Source organism: Lemur catta, chromosome 1 (genome assembly GCF_020740605.2).
Source record: "Lemur catta isolate mLemCat1 chromosome 1, mLemCat1.pri, whole genome shotgun sequence".
Lineage (NCBI taxonomy): Eukaryota > Metazoa > Chordata > Mammalia > Primates > Lemuridae > Lemur > Lemur catta.
In genome coordinates, this window is record NC_059128.1 from 76,699,507 (window position 1) to 76,722,020 (window position 22,514).

The following is a 22,514-nucleotide window of genomic DNA, read 5'->3' on the forward strand; positions in this document are numbered from 1 at the left end:
CTTCCACTATATGACAGAGCCCTGACACTGTCCCTAATGTACCATCTCTAATTGCTGATATGCCCTTCAATGGTTAGCAAAGTAAATAAGAAAAGTCCAAGAACCTCTGGTTGTTTGCAGATGGTCGCCAGAGAACCATAATGACAAAGAGGATCATGGAGAACAGCAACCGCCAAATGGCATCATCCACCCACAGCTCCCGCCAGTCCTACAGTAAGGGGAAAGTACAACATTTATATACATTATCTTAACTCTTTGTTCACAAAGCCCTTGGCATAGAACAAGAATCACTTATTTATTCATTCAAGGTATATCTACTAATAGCCTGCTATGTGCTCAGTACTGTGCTAAGTGCTGGAAACAAAGTTAATGAATGTAGTTTCTTCCTTTGTAGGAACAAAGGCACCACTATTGTTAAAGAAAAGGCACCATGAATAGAGTATTTATCAAAGCTTCATCATAGTTAAGAATCTTTAAGGAAAGGTTTTATATAGGCAAGAGAAAATAACATTAAGTTGTTATATTTTATAATTTTCATTTATTTATTTTTACCAAAATAGAGCCTTGGCAGCCTCCAAAGAAATCCTACTGGCCACCGTCTTTGAGCTCAGATCTTAAGGACAAGCTTCTACTCAGATTATTATTATTACTAATATTATTATTACTATTCACACATATGGTACTTAATGTTTGGTACTCTGGACTTCTTATTCCAGATTTTTAGTTAAAGCAAGACCATGACAGACTATGATTATCACTTACAAAATTCTCTCCCAATATTTGGATATATAGTCATAAAACAAAAAGCAACTATCATACCATACCAGCTACCATACCAAGCACCATGATAGTACAAGAATACTTAGGAGGAGGGAAGTATTATAACCCTAAGAGTGGAGCACCAGCCACCAAGGTGCATATACAAGAACCTTACCATTGTCATCAACATCATTATCTGTATATAAGACACTATACTATTCATAAATGTATGTGCTATATTATAACTCACCGACTGACACGTCACTATCCTGAACTTCATGGTTGTCCAGATGATAAATACAATAGATGCTAATAGTAAATGAAAAATCTGGTCAGGGTATGAATGCTAGTTTACATCCCCAATTATATTCCCCACTTCTGATTAAGTGGAATTCCACATACCCCAAACCCCCCATACATCATCATTTTCTATCAGATGTTTTTACAAATGTATTACTGAACACCTACTATCAGCAAAGCTCATGATACATACTCTTGTCAATCCTTTCTGTACTTAAAGAATAGTTTTGTAATAATTTTATTTACCATCTGGCTACTTCAGTAACCCTCAGAATTAAAACAGAAGGTATTGGAAATATGGCTTTTTCCAACATTATCAACATAATTTTTTCCTTCTTTTACCTTTAGTATAGTAATGTTAATTTTTCTTTGGCTGGTCAGATAAAAAAATGGTTGATAAAATGACTGCAACACAAACAGAAGAGCTGGTTCCAATCATAGATCAGACCTCACTATTCTATGCTTGGTACAAGGACAAAAAGGCAGGCAAGTTAGCCTAGTTTGGCTACCATCCACCTAATGTCTCTATTTCCCATATGCTTAGTGACATATATAAAAAACACTTGCAATGTACCCTCATCTACAATTCTATAGTTGTTTAATATAACAAATAAGCCTGGGGTAATGTCTTCTAAAAGGAATCTAAATGCTATTTAGCACTCAAGCTAGCTTACCTCAAGAAAAAGAATGCCTCAGAAAAAGAATGGAGACAAGAAAGGAATACACTAAGAGCCGAAATTACATGAGGTTGATTTTTCAGCTGTTATACATAAAATAAATGGTTCTTAACTTTTTTAAAACCATAGATCCTTCTGAGAATTTGACAAAAGCTAAGAACCCTTTTCCCAAGTGAAATGCACAAAATTTTGTATGCCCACCCATGCCCTCTCAGGTTAAGAATCTGTTCTAAACGGATCACATTTAAACTGCAGGAAGAAAGTCCTAGACTTACCTGCCACTGCCAAGATAAGCGTGTTGGTGAAATGTCGGTATAACGAGAGTTTTACAATGTTCCTCCGAAGTTTTAATAGCTTCATTGTTTGAGTCAGGCTAATAAATATGTGTTTGCAGGTCAAGGAATTCAACATTCAGAAAAAACAGTAAGCTAGTAAATTAATCCTCAGATTTCTTTTAGGATCTGGGATCATACTAATAAAGTTATGGATCTCAGAGGCTTTGTAGCTTTCTTATTCTCAATCTCACAAACACCCCAAGATTAATAAGAAAGCCATCATTTTCAAAGACACATTGAAGAGAAGACAGAACCAGGATAAAATAAGAATGCACAAAATAAAAGAAAAAGGAGAAAAATATAAAAAAGAGAAATAAAGACAGGAAAGGCTTTCTAGAGAAACAAAAAAGATGAAAAAAATAGACAAAAGGTAGAAGAGGAAATGAAAATGAGTAACAGGCAAGGGACAAAGAGTTAACATCATCTTCTCTTTTCCTTTAAGGTGGGTAGCTCTGTTTTCATCTGTCCCAGTTAATCCAGTCTAGGGTCATAATTACACTCATGCTTACAACCTCCCAGAGTTCTACCCTACAGAGTTCCTCTTGTGCCATCTTAAAGAACCTGCCATCAGCTGCCTGCACTACCATGAATTAAGAGGACCCTACGATGGGCTAAGAATCCCAGGCAGTTTGGTTCCAAAAGCAGTGACTCTCCATTTTCATTATTCCCAAGTAGAAGTTGCCAAAGAAACATAGGAGGGGAAGTGATGACTATTAAACACAATATCTATTCTCATGTCCAACTTTCAGCATAAGGAGCAGATATAAAAATAAGGGGATTGGCACTTGCTCTGCCCTTTGACAGAGCCTTACTTGTCACCTAGTCACTGGGTTATCTTATTGCATATCCAATCCCACCTCCCTCTCTATTCCTCCCAATATCCATAGAGGTTCACAAAACACACTTGGAAAGATGCTGATATAGAAAATTTTGGGCCATTTGGACCCAGGAAATTTTAACTTCAAACTCTTTTGCTATGTGGCAGTCCACTAAAATTCACAAAACTACAATTTTGTTCACATTCAGCTTTTTGCAGTCTATCAAGTCAGTAATACTGCAAAATTGCAAATAGGACCAAATAGATAAAAACCAAAACAAATTCAAAATAGCCCCCAAAAGATAAAGTCCAAAAACTTGAATCCTTCACCCAACAGGCCAAGTCCCTAATAGATAAATGTTTAATTTTAAAGAACAGAAGAAACAGATTACTGAAATAGAAACTTGTCTGTTATCTGCTGGTTGATAATCATTCTTCCTTTTGCCTATAATGAATCGATATTTATTCTGAATGGTGGAAGTCTTCAGACAATTCCAAGTCAGCTTTGGAATGAGGGAAAACATTCACCCTGTTAAAGGTTAAAACCTACTAAACCTACACAGAGTTTCACAAGAGTCAAACCACTGTATGTAGTTCCTGAAACCACATTTTAAGGATGAAAATTTTTTCATACATTTCAAAGCACTTAATAATTGCTAGAGGCTAAAAGAAAGAGCAGGACAAGAGTAGCCAGTGATTCTAATGCTGTGATTAGGTACACAAATAACAAGTGCAAGATCAAGGTGAAATGCTCATTTAAAAGAAAAAAGCCAGAAGCGTTTATCTTGTGCTCAGTCCACAGTCACCAATTTATGATGTGATTTAAAAACAAAACAAACAAACAAAAAAATACAAATAAAACTGCTTACCTGACCTCTCAGGTTGTTAAGACTTAACACACACTATTCCCCAGACTAAAGAGTAATCAACAAAACTGATAAAAAAAAAAAAAAAAACTCTTTGCAGAAAGATCAGTAGAAACCCATCTCCAAGGGGAAAAAATGGACCGTCATCAAACAAGCCAACGAGAAGGATATCCACCAGCACAGGGCAGTGTCTAGGAAAGCCAAGGGGATAAAGGCCAAGGAAGCGAGATCAGTCTGGGCCTGCAGACAAAGAAAAAGAGGTGGTGAAAAACAGATGTCTAGAGAGGCACAGAGAAGAAACCAGCACATAATTCTGCATTTATGTAATAATCTGGAATGGTTTTGCATTTGAACTGAAAGAAAATAAAAAGAACACTTGACAACACCTAATCATTCTTCTCTTCTTACAAACCATCACATAGATTATACAGCTAAAAGCATTTCACATAAATTATCAATTACAATCTCAATACAGTGACACATGCTGCTAACTACCATAAAGGTAACCACCATAGAGTTCCTAGTATACAAAAATACATGTTATGAAGTGACCACACCAAAAAAGTTCTAGTGTTTATAAGCCTCCATCCCATCCTACCATTTCCTATTATTGTGATTTTGGCTACAAGCCTAAAAAGGTTCCTCTCATATTTTGAGAAAATTACTGCATCATATACTAAGAATTATTGATATCCAGGATCATAATATAATGGAAGAGTTCAACCAAAACAAAATGTAAGGCAATTATCTGTCTGAAAAACTATGCTCCTTGTGTCCACAATTTTAGATGTAAGATGCTTTTTATATAGCCCTAATTACCCAATCACCGGTGCATTATTAAAAGGATATCCATAAAATAAAACAGGCATCAATTGCTGAGAGGACCAGGTTTACTGTCAGAGCCAAGGAATAAGAAAAATACTACAGCAGCAGCAGAAGAAAGAAAATGAAATTGACAGAGGGTTAAAGTTGCTAAGTCTATGGAAATTACATACAGAGCAGAGTGTGATTTGAAAAACAAACTTGCATCTACAGAGGGTTTATTTAAGGGGCAATTTACTGCAAAACTTACTGAGTCCAGATTTCTTGAGGGCAAGCCAAAATTTATAGCATTTAGCACCTTGAATCTAATAGGTTATTAAAGAGTCTGATTTTTAAATAAATAAGAAAATTAATTGGAATGGCCTAGGGAGGCCTACTTCTTCACATTAATACAGATATAACATAAATTTCTTTATCACTTACATCTCAGTATTTTCGGTTCCCTTCCCTGGCAAAGGGAATAATTATACAATTCTCAAGAATGGTGTAAAAATTATTATAGTAAGTTACATTTTAAGGAAGTCTTTGAAACTCAAGTGTTGGTTAAGCAAAGAGCACTGTTAAGATTAGATTAACCAATAAGTACATGACTCCAATGTTTGCCACTTATACAAGAATGAGAGTCCACTGCTTGGGAGAAGGAATAAATAATTATCAGTCTGGGGATGGATGGAAGAGCATTCATTCTGGGTCACACATTAAATTTATAAAACTCTGATACATTAAAAAGAAAAAATGAACTATACATTCATTCCGAAAATCAGAACCCAAAGGTGACTTAGAGCAAACAGTGAAGAAGTCCATAGACATTTCTAATTCACACTCTCAAGATAGAAACAATATAACTGACCACAAAAATTCAGATTAAGCAGTACTGACCCCAGTAACTCTGAGGACCCCTTCCATACCAGAGAACAAAAGATAGAGGGCTCCTGCTACCACAACCTTGTGAAGCGTGACTCCAAGGCGTGGCCTAAAAGAGGAAGCAAAAAGATAGCTGAGTATAAATGTGACAAACCCCAATACAAGCTAGGTAACAGGAGTTCATGTTAATTATTACAGGGCAACAATTTAGGGTGATAAACAACAGTGTTTATCACACCTGATTCACCTGAGAGGGAAAAACTCATAAGAACATATGGCCTTAAAACAAGATGAATACTAGAACTTAAGATCTGGCCCCTGGTTACTGCATTTTTAAAAACTTTTTATTGCATGGAATTTTGAAACATATTCAAAAGTAGTATAATAAACTCACCCAGTCCCAACAACCATCAACCTATGGCTAATTCTTCCCCATGCATACCCCATCCTCTTCCCATCCTTTCATATTATTTGAAGCAAATCCTAAACAGTATATTTTATATGTATATGTTTCAGTATGTGTCTTTAATAGATGAGGACTTTTCTTTATATTTCAATGGCTACAAAATGGACTTAAAAAAAATAACTACATCATCATTAAATAATCTAAGAATTTAATATAATCGAATATCCTATTGTAGTTTATTGAATAAACAATATATTTGTAGGCTCAAAACCCAACAAAATATGAAAAGTCTTTTGAGCAACCTCTGAAGAAAGAAAAGCCTCAGATCCTTGATATTTAAAATCCTGAAGTAGAATCTACATTTTAACAAAATTCCTAGGTGATTCCTTAGTGTAGTATACCTTGAGATGCACTGCCTTAAATCATGTCTGCCTAAGCCTTACCAATATTTGTTCTTGTATTTTTTGTTATACACCAGGAAAAGCTCCATATAAGCAGGGAATTCTAGAATGCTTCCTGGCATACAGAAGGCACTCAAATATTTATTAAATAAATTTTAAGAATTAAAACCTGCCATTCCTCTAATCCCATTTAAAGCAAAACTCCTTTAAATGAGTAAATAAATTTAAAACATTAACACCCCCACCACTTAATCCCACTTACAGCAAAACTCCCTGAAATAACTGTCTATACCTGGCTAACTCCATTCCCCTCCTCCTATATTCCCTCTTAAACTCTCTCCAATAGGGCTTTTGCCCTTAACACTTCACCAAAACTGTCCTTGTTATGGTACTAAGACCTTCCATGTAGCCAACCCAATGGTCAATTTTCAATCCTGTTATTAGACCTATCAAGATCATTTGATACCATTTAATCACTCCCTCCTTAAAACACAATCTTCAGTTAGCCTCCCAACTCACTGGTCATTCCTTAATTTCCTCTGCTAACTCTACTGTTTCACAGATTTCTAAATAATAATCAAAAGGGTCCAGTCCTTGGACCTCTTCTCTGTATATACTCACTTCCTTGGTGATCACATCCAGCCTCATGACTTAAGAACATCTACATCTTGATGATTCCCAAACTTTTATCTCTGCCCCAACCTCTCCCCCTTTGTTTCCCCCACTTGGATATCCAGCTGACTGCTAATGTTGACTCTACTCCAAACTTACATCATCTAAGGTCTTTCTAAACTCAGTAAATATCAATTCCATCCTGCCACTTGATCTAACCAAAAGAGTTGGCATCATTCTTGATTCCTCTTCTCTCTCACATCACACTTCTGATCCATCAGCAAATTCTACTGGTTCTAGTTCTACCTTCAGAATACATACAGAATCTGATCCCATCTCAGCATCTCTTCCCCTAGGGAGACATATAGCTCCCTCACCTCCTTGAGGTGTTTGTGTAAATGTCACTAAGTGAACTGAAGCCTTCCTTCATCACCCTATTTTCCACTGCAAGCTCCAGCTCCTGCCTAGCACTAGTACTTCCTGTCCCCTTTCCCTGAATTATCTACTCCACCATTGCATTTCTCTGACATATTAGATATTTTACTCAATTGTTTAAATTTTGTCTTTGTTCCTTCCCTCCACAAATGTAAACTCCAAGTCTTTTATAAACTTGCTGTATCCCCTGAGCCTAGAACAATGCCTAGAAGAATGCCTATAGAAGACACTCATGCTGTTCCCATAAAAAATCTGATTTGCAAAAATATTTTAGAAGAATAAAGCTGTTATAAATTTACTTGATAAGTTTGGTGTTTCAATATCATTTGTTACATTGCAGGCTTTCCTGCAGATACTCCTTGTAAGAAGTGAGATGAAATACTAATATTTTACCAACATTTACAATGCTATAAAACTTCAGATATCTTTTCTTATTTCAGAATTATTTCTTTTATCAACTATTTCAGAACTACCACATTAGGAACCTGCAATACTATTTCATTTTAATTTGCTTTTCCACAAAAGAAGTGAATACTTACTTGACTATGCCATATCCCAGACTGACTATTATGACCAGCGTTCGAGCCAGTGAGCGTTTCACTGCTGAAAGCAGCTCTGCAAGGATCAATGCACCTTGGACTTGAGAAAGAAGACAAGGAGAAGGAAGAAATGACACAATTATCTAGGTTAGGCAACAGGCATGATTCCAGTTCCAGAATGTAGATCTCTAATACTCTCCAGAATAAGCATTGGTATTAGTACTACTAAAATAGAATAACTCTTCTGCAATTTTTATAAATATACAAGGTGATGTCACTTGCAATCTTACTCATGGGTATGTATGGCAATGGAGGTGTACTCAGCTCAGCTTCCTCCCCCACCCACTCCCAACTTCACTAAAACCATGACAGAATACTTCACCCTACCTATATGGACAGTTTGTAGCAGCAAGGAAATTCTACCCGCCCTCCCCCCACCATTTTCAAAAACTATGAAATATAGCTACACAAAAGTACAAAATACACTCACATGCACACACATATAGGAACATACAGTTTTCAACTCATTTTTACATCTACTATTTTCGAGACTTTTCAAAGACCAGCAAAAGATCTAATTAGTATAGCTTGCAACAATTATTACCAATCAAACAGTCTGATAAGAGAAATGATCACAGAAAGTTTCAGCATAAAACAATTTATTACCAGTTCACCTTACTAAACCATAAGCACCCTCCTATTTTCTTGATATTACTAATATCAATTCTTAGATGCACTTTACCCCACATTTTAACATCTTTGAAATCGAGGTGTGTCTTACAATCAATGTCATTTTACAATTAAATTGGCATTGTTTACCTTCTTTCTTAGATGTATAATGGTGACTTAGAAATCAATGGCAATTGAGATTTGGTGATGGTAATAATCGTTCCCAATATGGTCTATAATTGTAACTTTTGTGAGGATATTTCAGTAAAATTACTCATATCACTGAACCCATAAATTATGAGATTAAAAATAAAAGTCACAATCATAGTGATTCTGCTTAAGTTAGTCTAATAATTACGTAATTGGAAAGTCAGACTTGTTTAATGACTGCTGAACTTAGGAAAATTTCCACACATCTCACCTGCCCATCACTCAAATTGATAAACATTTTTTGGTTACATACCAGATTCTCCTTTGTACCGAATATTCTGAAATTCTGCATAGAAGACAGCCTTCTCAAGCATTCCCAGGAAGATGACAGCACCAATCCAAAACTGAATTCTCAGGAGATCTCTCCAGTAGCAGGCAGACCACGCCAGCCACAGAACACCAAACAGGACATATACAATACACATCACCATAAAAAACTGTCATCAAATTGAATAAGAGATAAAAAGAAGAATTAGGGCCAAGAGTCAAGTATCTAGATTTAGAATCAATATATAGTTTTAACAAACTACAAAAATATACCCATTCTACCTTTTATTTAAAAATATTTATTTCTTTGGAGTTTAATACTAACGGAAAGAATTATCTCCTCTTGAGTACAGGAAGATGATGTAAGAATTTCTCAAGAGTGACTCTTCTCCACTATTAAAAGAGCTTTCTCAACTCATAATCTAAGTCATATAAATGAAGACAACACTGAGGAGGAAAAAAGGCATGACTGGGTGAGGATACATCTAGAGGCAAGAAAACACAACAAAATGGGAAAACTAGTAAAGGGGAAGGAAGAAGAGAATAATCACGAACAAAGGAAGTCTGAAAATAGATTAAGGATATTCTCAGACACAGGTGCATGCACACATACTCAGGCACACACAATGAAGAGGAGGAAGTTTCATCATGTGGTTACTTTAAGTGGGATCAGAAACAACAAGGTTGTAATAAGAAGTGCCCTGCTATGGACCCTAGAGAGAATGAGATGTGAGACAATCTTTGAAGTACTTCCCAAGTCTAAAATCCACAGATTATTGACTCCTTCATTTTACAAATAAGAAAATAAGGCATACAAGGGTACACGGACCCTCCCAAAGTCTCAGTCTAATAAGAAATAAATCCAGAATTATAGGCAACATTTTCTGAACAATGTAGGTACAAATCTTTAAAAAAAGAATATTGCCACAAAACGGGCAATCTTTCAAGCTAAACTCATTCAGTGCTGAGGGTAAAGAATAAAAGGTCACTTACAATCATCAAGGGATAGTCTTCAAGTGTGAGGTATTCATATGGACCCTTCACTTCAACAGTCACTGTAAAACATGGTCCTTAGAATTAATTTAATGTATACAGAAATTAAACAAGAATACTGTCTAATGTTCAATGAAATTAACGAAAAGTTCACTGGATCATTTACTTTTAACCACTTCAATCCTGGTGCATATTACATTGGTACAGCACTTTGAAATTCATTAAGTGTTCTCACAGTTCATGCTGTGTCCTGCCCAGGCTTCCACCGCTCTGTTCCAGTCTGAAGTGGGAAAGCCCTTTTGATCCCATTCCTACATTCCTTAAAGACTAGACTGGATGATATTTTCTCCATAAAGCCTTTCTGGCTGCCCATTTGGAACTACTCATCATGTACTCTAAATTCCAAACACACTTCATATATACTTGTTCTTACAACACATCACTAATATGTTTTACAGGATTTCCTTTCTTCATTTTATCACCTTCTGTATTTTCTCTCCTTCCTTACCTATAGTTTCTTAATGCTTTATTATTTTTCTACCAACTACAATTTTATGTGATCTTGCCACATTAATGCATCATTTTCAGAAGAAGGTATAAAAAAAATAGGAATTCACATTAATTCACACAAATGATGCACAAGGTTGCATTTATTTTTGCCTGATAAAATAAGGTGGGAAACAATCCAGCTTCCCAATCATGTACCCTAGATCCTCACTCCAAACTGAAAATAACTCAGAAGTTCAGATGGAAGCAAAGCACCATCCCATAAACATAGAACTGAACTTTCCCAAAACTTGCTAGTAAACATTTTTCCCAAAAACTTTGTTAATAACTACAAAGTGTTTAATGAAGCAGAAAAAGTGATAGTTAACAGCATGAATCTGAAAGACATATCTGCCTCACTGAAGCAAACCTACTATTTTAAGATGGTCTGTAATTGAAAAACTATTTTAAGATTGACTATTTTAAGACTAATTGACAATGAGCTGGATAAATTCTAAATATGATTAATAAATAAAACTCTGATTTATTTGAGAAGTAATCATCTCCATAGACAGATTAATAGTAGGTTTCAAAGCAAAAGAGAGGGACCACAGCCAGATTTGATGTATGAAGAGGATGAAGTGGAGTGGAGAAGGGCTTTCCTTCCATCCTTTTCAAAGAAAGAAGGTTGAAAATAAACACTGGCAACTGCTCCTTGAGACTACTACCCATTAGAAAGTCATGGGCCTAAAGAAACAGAATACCCACACATTATGGGGTCCAGAAATTGTGCCAGGCCACCCTCTGGTTGCCTAGATCTGCTACATCTCCATATCAGTATATGGCATAAGACCCATTTTTAGATTGTGAGTGAAGGATTCAATACAAGAATCATAAAAAAACAAAAGTTTAAAATTAAGTCAAATGAAAGAAATAATAAAGATAAAGTAGATGTTAATGAAACAAAGAAATAGGAAAATTAACCTAACCAAAAGCTGGTTCATTGGGATGAAAATACAGTAAAATAAAATTCTAGAAAGATTTAACAAATTAAAAAGAGAAGATGCAAAGGCAATATTAAGGATTTTCAAAGGCTACAGATACAGTAGATTTTCTAAAGAAATATCATTAATAACTATCAATAAATCTGAAATCTTAAATAAAATGGACAATTTCTCAAAAGGCCAAATAAAAAAAACCATTGATTCATGGGAAAACATAAAAACTAAAACCAGTTATTACTATAAAACAAAATAAATCAGTTGAGTAAAATCTACCTGGGGGAAAAAAAGAACATTAGGTTGAAACAGTGTTACAGATGAGTTCTACCAGACACTCAAGGAATGGATAATGCCACCCTTACAAAAACTGTTCCAAAGAATTTAAAAACAGGTGACATTCTCCAATTCATTGTATGAGGAGACTAGCATAACTTGGATGCCAAAACCAGTGAAAGACAATATGAGAAAAGAAAATTATAGACCTATCTTACTTTGAACATAGATAACAAACTTAAAAAAATACTAGCAAATAGAATCCAGTAATGTGTATGAAAGTGTGTATGTGTTTGCGTGCGTTTGTATGTCAAGACCAAGTAGTGGTATCCCAAAAAGTCAAGAATGGTTTTAACATTGTAAGACCAATTTTTCCCTTCCTTGAGTATTTGACACACACAAAAAAAGAAAACAAAGAAGACCAGTTAATATAATGTTCCACAGTCACATACCAAATGAGAAAGCCCATATGATCATTTTAACCAATGTAACTGAATCCTTTAAAAAAACTGAGTATTCCCTTCTTAATACTAAAAAAAAAAAAGGAAACTACTCTCAGTAACCTAGAAATAGAAAGGAATATCCTTAACCAAATAAAGCATATTTTGAGGCCAGGTGTGTTAGCTCACACCTGTAATCCTAGGACTTTGGGAGGCCAAGGTGGGAGGATTACTTGAGGGCAGGAGTTTGAGACCAGCCTGAGCAAAAGCAAGACCCCGTCTCTACAAAAAATAGAAAAATTATCTGGGCATAGTGGCATGCACCCAATGTCCCAGCTACTTGGGAGGCTGAGGCAGGAGGATCGCTTGAACTCAGGAACTTGAGGTTGCAGTGAGCTATGATGATGTCACTGAACTCTAGCCCAAGTGACAGAGACCCTGTCTCAAAAAAAAAAAAAAAATAGGGAGAGAAAATAATGAAAAAAAAGAAAAAAAGAATATCTGGAAAAATCTACAGTAAACATCACACTTAATGGTGAAATGTACCAATACTGCGAGAGAAGTCAGGAGCAAGATAAAGATGGCTGCCCTCATTGTTTCTACTCAATACTCTACTTGAGAAAGCAGGCTATATAAGGAAACTACACAGTAGAAAGAAGAAACAAAAAAGAAAACCACAGGAAGTAAGACCAGTTAGGGAGTTATTGCAAAATTCCAGGTAAAAGATGAACTGGGAAGCAACAATAGAAAGGAAAAAACTTTAAAAAATTCTTGAGACATTAAAAATTACCAATGTTAATTAATTTAAAATTTTGCGAGCTCTGGTTTGGTGACCAAGTTTTCACAATTCTAGTTCAGAATACTGAAAGCATGATACTAATTAAAAATTTAAAATGCAGGAGGATCAAATGAAGGAAAATGAAACCTAATAAGAAATCATATGTGGGCCGGGCGCGGTGGCTCACGCCTGTAATCCTAGCTCTGGGAGGCCGAGGCGGGTGGATCGCTCGAGGTCAGGAGTTCGAGACCAGCCTGAGCAAGAGTGAGACCCCGTCTCTACTAAAATAGAAAGAAATTATCTGGCCAACTAAAAAAAAAATATATATATATACAAAAAAAAATTAGCTGGGCATGGTGGCGCATGCCTGTAGTCCCAGCTACTCGGGAGGCTGAGGCAGTAGGATCGCTTAAGCCCAGGAGTCTGAGGTTGCTGTGAGCTAGGCTGATGCCACGGCACTCACTCTAGCCCGGGCAACAAAGTGAGACTCTGTCTCAAAAAAAAAAAAAAAAAGAAATCATATGTGAAGTGCCCACGACTATGCCTAATAATATCAGGTGCAGAAAAATGTTAATTTCCCCCAATTTCCCCACTTTACAACATTCTTAATGAATTATTCCCTCACTTAAAGCAATTTTATACTACCTAACACCACATATGACATAACTAGATAAAAACACAAATGTTAAAAAGAAATGAATTGAACTTACTGGTAAAAAGATTACTTAGTGAATTTTCTTTTGATGATTCCTTTGAGGATGAAATGCCAACATGTACAATAAAAATGTATGGTGCATCCTGCCAAGTTTGCAATGGTTCATGCATTGCCTAGAGAGGGGGAAAAGGCATCAAACTTTCAAATCTTAAGAATTGAAAGCACAAGTTAACAATACAATATAAAAATTTTGCTCCAGAATGTGTCCAGAAACATGGTAGAGTCCTTTACTTTCATTCATTAAAACAGTAGACACAACAAACAAGCCTGTAGTGCATAAAATAAAGTAGGCTAGATTATGAATTACTAAAAGTATCTATACATTTAACATTTCTTTATGAGGAAAACCTCAACAAGAATCACTAAGTTGAATCTGTTTAAGCCACATTTGGATACTAGATTGTTTTACACGGATATCACTACAAGCTAAGGAATTTAAACTGAGGATTATGTAAATCACCTAAAAAAACTATGATGATGTCAATAAACATGAATTATAAACACCAATTCCTGAATCTAATTCCCTTTGTTCAACGCCCTTCACAAGACTACCAGAATATCTGCTGACATGGTTTCACATTTATATAAAAAATTTAACCTTGGGCTAGTTTACGTGGAAAGCAAGAGTCACTGCCCCTCAAAGTCAAGGAAGACAAGTTAACAGCCTGCAAGCCCTTGACCAGTAACTCGTGCTTTCCACATAGATTAAACTTCACAAACACAAGACTAAGATACAAAGATAAAGATGTACATAGAAAATGATTGGCTGCTTCTTCCTTATGTGTGAAAGAAGGTACTGCTACCTAGAATTGCAACTTTTACCATCCGGTCTTAGAAGGAGAAACTTTTATTCAGAGATCTCTGAGTAAGCTTCACTGATCTAGGAAACCGTTCAAAGTGGATAACAGATTTTACACATTTGTGCATTTTCCTGTGTAGTCACAACTTTTCTCAAATGGTTAAAATGTCTTACAAACTCGAGAAAAGGTTAAGCAATAGTTCAGAAATTATATTCCACAATAAAAATTCAATGTGTCAAACAGATTAAATGATTCTTCAGCTATACATTTACTAGGTTATCTTAGTAACGTAAGAGCATAAATGTTATGCTAACTCATACAGTGATTTCTCTCTGCCTAATAAGTCTCTCTCTGACAAGACTCAGGAGCAGTCTGTGAGAAAACTTTACAGCTTTGAAGTTATGAGTATCATATGTCTTATTAACTGTAATTACTGAACCTTTCCTGAACTTGCTTGCTCATTAACCAATAAAACATTGGTGTAATAAACTGCTCTGTTACAAATTTTAAATATCTTAAAACCATCTCTTACAAATTCCAAAACGGACTGATTTCCATATTCCAGGATTTGATAAAGTTTACATTTAACTCTGGAATGTAGCAATTCTGATCCTGTAAAAATAACATTTATATGCCAGGCACGATATTCAGCATTTGTATGTTCTTTAATCCTCCTTTTTAAACTGAGGTAAATTTCACGTAACATAAAATTCACAATTTTAATGTGTATAATTCAGCAGCATGTGGTACACTGCACAATGATGTACAAACACTGTCTCTATCCAGTTCCAAAACATTTTCATCATTCCAAAAGGAGACCTTGTACTCATTAAGCAGTAACTTCCCATTTGTCCTTCCCGCCACCACTTGCAACTACTCATCTACTTCCTGTTTCCATGGTATGTCTATTTACAGACATCTCATATAAATGAACCATAAACACATGGCCTTCTGTGTCTTTCACTTAATGTTTTCAAGGTTCATCCATGTTGTTGCATGTATCAGCACTTCATTCATTTTTATGAATGAATAATATACTTTATGGACATACAACATTGTTTATTCATTCCTGCTTAGAATTTGAGCTTTGTGAGCTTGTCTTTTTGAAATTAATGCTTTTTATCAAATTTGGAGAGTTTTTGGCCACTATTTCCTCAAACATTCTTTGCATCTCTCTCTTCTCCCTCCGGAATTCCTACTATGTGCACATTGATATACTTGGTGGTGTCCCATAGGTCTCTCGGGCTCTGTTCATTTGTCTTCATTCTTTTTATCATTTTTATCTCTATGTTTTCCTGGTTTTCTTTAGTTCTTAATTCTTGCTTTTCTTAGTTTTTTTATCATCTTATAATTTCTTCTTTTTTTTTTTTTAGAGACTGGGTCTTGCTATGTTGCCCAGGCTGAACTCCAATTCCTGAGCTCAAGTGATCCTCCTGGCTCAGCCTCCCAAGTAGCTGGGACTACAGGCGTGTGCCACATCTGGTTTTTTAAGCTCTTTGAGCATATTTAAGACGGTTCATTTAAAGTCTTTGCCTAGTGAGTAATACTCAGGCTTCCTCAGAGGCACTTTCTATTTTTTTTTTTAATCCTGTAAATGTGCCATACTTTCTTGTTTCTTTGTACACCTCATAATTTTTGTTGAAAACTAATAAACATTCTGAATAATATAATGTAGCAGCTCTGGAAACCAGAATCTGCCCTCTACCTGTTAGCTGCTGGTATGGGTTGCTGCTGTTTCATTTGTTTAGTGACTTTTCTAAACTATTTTTGTAAAGTCTGCTACTGGAGTCTGTGTTCCTTTAGCTTAGTGGTCAGCTAGTGTTTGGACAAAGATCTTCTTAAACACTAGGAGCCAAAAAAGAAAAAAATTACCCTCCCAGTCTTTGCAGATGGGGCAAAGCTTCAACACTTAGCTGGGCCAATTAAAGCCCTTCCTTAGTCTTCACTTTCTGCTTGTGCAGAGCCTGAAGATCAGCCAACGTGAAAGCTTAGGATCATCTAAGGTCTTTTCTGAGCACATGTCCAGTCCTAAGAATGCACATGGCTTTCTCAATCCTCCAGCACACACAGGAGCTTTTAAAAGCCCTTTTTCTCCCATATTGGTCCTTTCTATGCCTTTTCCTTCCCAGGCTTTACAGTCTATCTATTGCTTGTCCCCACTGTTATTCCTTTCCCTACGCAGCCAATACTTCTTCCTGTAAATGCTCTGACAAACACAACCCAGGAAGCCACCACAGCCCTAGAACACTCCCCAGTCAGGCAAAACAAAGGCAAGTCCTTGAACAGGTCCTTCAGGGAGCTGCCAGACAGGTCAAAACACACAACCACCAATCCTTAAGAATAAGGTTCATATTAGTCCCTCTGGCATTAGCAATCTACATCAGGACTGCTGGCTGCCATCTTCCTGTCTCTGAACTAGGAAAGATGGGATGGTAAATAGACAATTTAAAACACGAATGCACTTTCTTAATACAATGCAGCAGGTTCTTCAGTAAAATTTTCCTTGTTATTTAAAGTGTCTGACACCTTATTAGTTGCTGTTGTGGAGGCAAAAGAGCCCTGGACTTCCCTACTCCACAATTCTTGGTGATGTCACTCCTATTAGCTCCATTTTACCATCCAAGAAACTGACACCCAAGAAAATAACTAATTTTTCCAAGGGAAGTTTTAAGTTGTAGAGTTGGACTTTGAAATCTAGAACATCTAACCCCAGAGCCTGTGTTCTTAACTACCACCTTGACTACTAATTATTTCCTCCTTCTTAACAGAACAATTTTTAAAACTCTTCTTGATAATGCCTCAAAATTATAAATCTTTTTCAACACAAATTTCCTAATCCCATCAGTAAGATAAGATAGTTAAAGCTGCATGTGGTAATCTAGTTATTGACACTTTCAATGGTTACAAAACTAAACATATTCTTACCATATAATCCAGCAATCATGCTGCTTGGTGTTCACCCAAAGGAAATGAAAACTTACATCTACATAAAAACCTGCACACAAATGCCTACAGCAGCTATATTCATAACTGCAATAACTTGAAACAACCAAGATGTCCTTCAATAGGAGAATGTAAACTGATATATGCAGACAATGGAGTATTACCACTAAAAAGAAATGAGCCATCATCTAGCCACCAGAAGACATGGAGGAACCTTAAGTGCACATTACTAAGTGAAAGAAGCCAATCTGAAAAGGCTACGTATTTGTCTAATTCCCACTATATGACGCTCTGGAAAGGGCAAAACTATGGAGACAGTAAGATGATCAGCGATTACTAGGAGTTTATGGGAAAGAGATGAACAGGCAGAGAACGGAAGATTTTTAGGGCACTGAAACTATTCTGTATAGTATAATGGTGGAAATGTCATTAAACATTTGTCAGCTGGGTGCGGTGGCTCACGCCTGTAATCCTAGCACTCCTGGGAGGCCAAGGCAGGAGGATCATTTGAGCTCAGGAGTTTGAGACCAGCCTGAGCAAGACCCCATTGTTACTAAAAATAGAAAAATTAGCTGGATGTGGTGGCACATGCCTGTAGTCCCAGCTACTTGGGAGGCTGAGGCAGGAGGATCGCTTCAGCCCAAGAGTTTGAGGTTGCTGTGAGCTAGGCTAACACCAGGGGGCTCTAGCCTGAGGAACAGAGCAAGACTCTATCTCAAAAAAAAAAAAAAAAAGGTATACATTTGTCAAAACCTATGAGTGAACCCTAATGTAAACTATGACTTTGGTTGATAATGATGTGCCAATGTGGGTTCACCAATGGTAACAAGTGTACCATGGTGATGCAGTTTGTTAATGATGGGACAGGCTGAGTGTACAGGGGTATGGAAAAACTCTTTGTACTTAATTTTGTTGTGAACCTAAAACTGCTCTAAAAAATAATTTATAGACTTTGCAAAAACTATAATGGTTAATGCATCACATTACTACTTATATCAAACAAAAAAAGAGCTAATCAAAATATTAAAGTTCTCTTTTACCAATCTTTTCTTAGGGGAAGGAACAGAGAGAGGACCTTTCCTCTACAAACATCTGTGTTTTATCAGAGCTTTAATAAAAGAGAGTGGAGGTACTGAACTAGTGAGTATCCTTAAATAAGATTATAAGGTATTTACCTTGGGCCCAATTTTCAGGAAGAAAGATCAAAGGACTTCTTTTGACTATATACTGACTAAGTATTTCTTGTTTTGTTGTCTGCTTTCTATTTCAGAATATTATGGGGGTACAAACACTTTGGTTACATATATTGCCCTTGCACTGCCCAAGTCAAAGTTACAAGCATGTCCAACCCCCAGACATCACACACTGTACCCATTAGGTGTGAATTTATCCGCTCCTCCCCACTTCCACCTGCCCAACACCGTATGAATGTTACATGTTACTTCCATATGTGCACATAAGTGTTGATCAATTAGTACCAATTTAATGGTGAGTACATGTGGCACTTATTTTTCCATTCTTATGATACTTCACTTAAAAGAATGGGCTCCAGCTCCATCCAGGATAGTAAAAGGGGTATTAGTTCATCATTTTTTATGGCCGAGTAGTACTCCATGGTATACATATACCATATTTTATTAATCCACTCATGTATTGATGGACACTTGGGTTGTTTCCACATCTTTGCAATTGTGAATGGTGCTGCTATGAACACCCAAGTACAGATGTCTTTTTTATAGAATGTCTTTTTTCCCTTTGGGTAAATACCCAGTAGTAGAATTGCTAGATCAAATGGTAGTTCCACTTTCAGTTCTTTGAGGTATCTCCATATTAATTTCCATAAAGGTTGTACTAGTTTGCAGTCCCACTGGCTGTGTAAGAGTGTTCCCATCTCTCTGCATCCATACCAACAGTTGTTGTATCGGGACTTTTTGATAAAAGCCATTCTCACTGGAGTTAAGTGATATCTCATTGTGGTTTTAACTTGCATTTCCCTGATGATTAGAGATGTTGAGCACTTTTTTATATGTTTGTTGGCCAATACTAAGTATTTCTGAATATTACTTGTGATATTCAACAGGGTCATCTTTCAGCCAGCTTTAATCACTAGGAACAAGGCTCAAGCCCTCAGTAGAACTCAAAGTATGCTACCCACAGACAACAACTGAAGAAAGTAAAAATACAAACAGCCAATATGCATATAAATGAACATTCACCTTCACCAATAATTTTTTAAATACAATTTACAACAATAAATTACTGCTTAACTAGAAACTGCATAAAATCTGCTTTAAATAGTAATAGCCAGTGTTTGTGGAAAAAGATGGAAACTCACTCTCACTTTCTTGGGACCATAAAGTGCTACAACTTCTCTGCAGAGCACTTTGACAAAGCATAGAAAAAGAATATTAAAACTGTGCATACCCTTGGATCCACTGATTCCACCTCCAGGAATTTAGCCTACAGATAATATTATAAATGTACACAAAACGATATAGCTAGACATTATGAATGTGATCTTACCCACAATAGTGAAAATCTGGAAACAACCCAATGTACACCAATTGGGAGTTAATTATAAAAAATTATGATAAATGGAATATCAGGCGACTGTGAAAAAAGTAGTGTTCAATGTATGAATTTGTTAGTGAAAAGAAAATATTATACAGTGGTATAAATAACATGATCTCATTTTAGTTAATATGCATGTGCTCTGTCTGTGAAAGCACATCAAACTGGTAAAACTACTAGAAATCAAAATTAAAAAGAATTTTTACTTTAAGTTATAGAATGAAAAACTTTTACCAATATAGAAATCTTTTGAAATCAGAAAATAAGGATTCAAAAACAAATGTACCTACAAGAATATTCATCACAACATGGTTTAAAGTCACAAGATAAGGAAACTCATAAATGTTCAAGAACAGAGAATTTAACAAATTGCAATGTATTCATATAATAAGACACTAAGAAAAAAAACAAAAAACAGGTTTGGAGGTCCCTAAAAGACCAATCGCCAGAGCTGTCCGGCAGATTGCTGAAAAGCTCCATTCTCGGAGTTTGTCTTTATTTGACCTGACTCAGAGATCATTCAGTGTCAACGACTCTGTACTCAGAGCATTTGTCAAAAACACTCAGCAGATCACGGCTGCCTGAGTCAACATTAACAGCTGGAACTACCAGAAGGCTGATCAAAAACTTAAAAGGAAAAACTGGAGAATGAGATATCTATAGGAACTTTGAAAAGCTCCAAAATATTACTGGAAATCTAGAAGGCCACAAGTATGCGCAGGGCTATGTACACATGCCCAGAGCTATGCACAGGCCCAGGAGAGACCTGAGACGGCCCTAATCATTCACCTCTGGCTGATCATAAGGCTCTGTGCAAGCAGGAAGTAAAGGTTAAGTCAGAGTAGCAAACTGTGAAAGAGTCCAAACACAAAACCATGTATTATATGACTCCAGCTACATAAAACGTCCAGATTAGGAAAATCCATAGAGACAGAAAGATTAGTGATGCCCAGAGGCTAGGGGAAGGGAGAAATGGGGAGTGACTGATAATGAGCATTGGGTTACTTTTTGGGGTGATGAAGAGTTTCTGGAATTAGACAGTGGTTGGTGGTTGCACAACTTGTGAATATACTAGAAACCACTAATTTGTATGCTTTAAAAAAGTAAATTCTGTGACATGCATATTATATCTTAATAGTTTTTATGAGATTAAAAACTTTAACCAGCTTTGTAAAAACTATGACCCAACATGGATAACTTATTTCCTCTATATTTTTAACTACTAAAGTTTTGAGGAATTAGTTATTATGAATTAGAAAGTGAAATAAGCATCCATATAATGTATACTTATGAAAATGTAAGGCATATTTATAGCTTTTGATCTTATTTCAATTTTCCAAACTCTCTTCCAATTGTATTCTATCACAGATAATTTCAAATAGAATTTAAGGTTTTTAATAAGTTTCTTCCTGTTTACAAATATTTATGGGAGGGGACAATAGCAATTTAAATTTATTGTAGAAAATAGAGAAAACACAAAGAAAATAAAAATCACTCATGATAACGTCCAGAGACAACTATTTTTAACATTTTGATGTATCGCTTCCAGTCCTAACTTTCTTTTAAATGTTAGCATACCGAAAGAACAATTCAAAAATACGTGAACATAAGAAAACTAAAATATATGTTCAATGTCCCAAATTCCCAAATATACTTACAGTTTTGTCTCCAATAAAGGTAAGATTTGTTCCATTCTCCTTAGCCTTTAAATAAAAAAAAAGAAAATTCAGAACTTTTTTTTTAACCTCTAGCACTCCTCCAGCTGCCACCTCCACTGACTACCCAAGCGCAGTGCTCCCTCCCCAGAGATACGGCTCCCAAGCTGCTAGAATTTTTACTTTACTCTCAGAAATATATAAGAAAAACAATTACCTCCTGTTTTTCTCCTAAAAGAGGCAGTCGATGCACAAAATCCCCAGAAAAGCTCTACAAAAGAAACGTAAAACTAAAATTAAAGATGTATAAATGGTAAAAGAAAAGTGTAGCTCAAAATACACAGATATGGTTAAAGTAAAACACAGCACTGTAACAGTAAATATAATAATATACCATCAGCAAACAAAAGTTTTCCAGGCTGGGTGCAGTGGCTCACATCTGTAATTCCAGCACTTTGGGAGGCTGGAGGGGAGGACTGCTTGAAGCCAGGAGTTCAAAACCAGCCTGGGTAACACAGCAAGACCCTCCCACCCATCTCTACAAAAAATGAAAAATTAGCCAGGCATGGTGGCGCATGCCTATAAGTCCTAGCTACTTGGGAGGCTGAGGCAGGAGGACTGCTTGAGCCTAGGAGTTTAAGCTGCAGTGAGCTATGATGATGCCACTGCACTCTAACCTGGGCAACAGAGAGAGACCCTGTCTCAAAAAAAAAAAAAAAAAAAAAAGATTTCTAATCAACCACAAAACAAGTGAATAAAACCCTGCTGAGAACTAAAAAATAATATCAAACCAAACTGGCCACTCAATTTTTTGTAAGAATGTCAAAGCCTTAGATACAGGATATATGCTTTCCAATAGAAGGATATTGGATAATTGCCC

At 36.1% G+C, this 22,514-nt stretch overlaps 1 protein-coding gene across 3 annotated transcripts in view; it reads right to left on the reverse strand.

The window, feature by feature from the left end:
- TMEM87A (transmembrane protein 87A) overlaps positions 1 to 22,514 on the reverse strand; it is a 44,604-nt gene that overhangs the window by 11,601 nt on the left and 10,489 nt on the right. The window contains exons 5-15 of one of the 3 annotated variants that reach the window (XM_045539562.1): positions 21,852 to 21,905; positions 21,638 to 21,682; positions 13,661 to 13,778; positions 9,973 to 10,034; positions 8,966 to 9,149; positions 7,834 to 7,933; positions 5,456 to 5,549; positions 3,926 to 3,994; positions 2,012 to 2,120; positions 1,010 to 1,068; positions 105 to 208 (exon numbers count right to left, since the gene is read on the reverse strand). In XM_045539562.1, coding sequence (XP_045395518.1) covers positions 105 to 208; positions 1,010 to 1,068; positions 2,012 to 2,120; positions 3,926 to 3,994; positions 5,456 to 5,549; positions 7,834 to 7,933; positions 8,966 to 9,149; positions 9,973 to 10,034; positions 13,661 to 13,778; positions 21,638 to 21,682; positions 21,852 to 21,905 — 998 coding nt within the window. Of the gene's footprint in view, positions 1 to 104; positions 209 to 1,009; positions 1,069 to 2,011; positions 2,123 to 3,925; positions 3,995 to 4,603; positions 4,676 to 5,455; positions 5,550 to 7,833; positions 7,934 to 8,965; positions 9,150 to 9,972; positions 10,035 to 13,660; positions 13,779 to 21,637; positions 21,683 to 21,851; positions 21,906 to 22,514 lie in introns of those variants that run through there. The other 2 variants (XM_045539554.1, XM_045539572.1) reach the window with 2 other exon arrangements.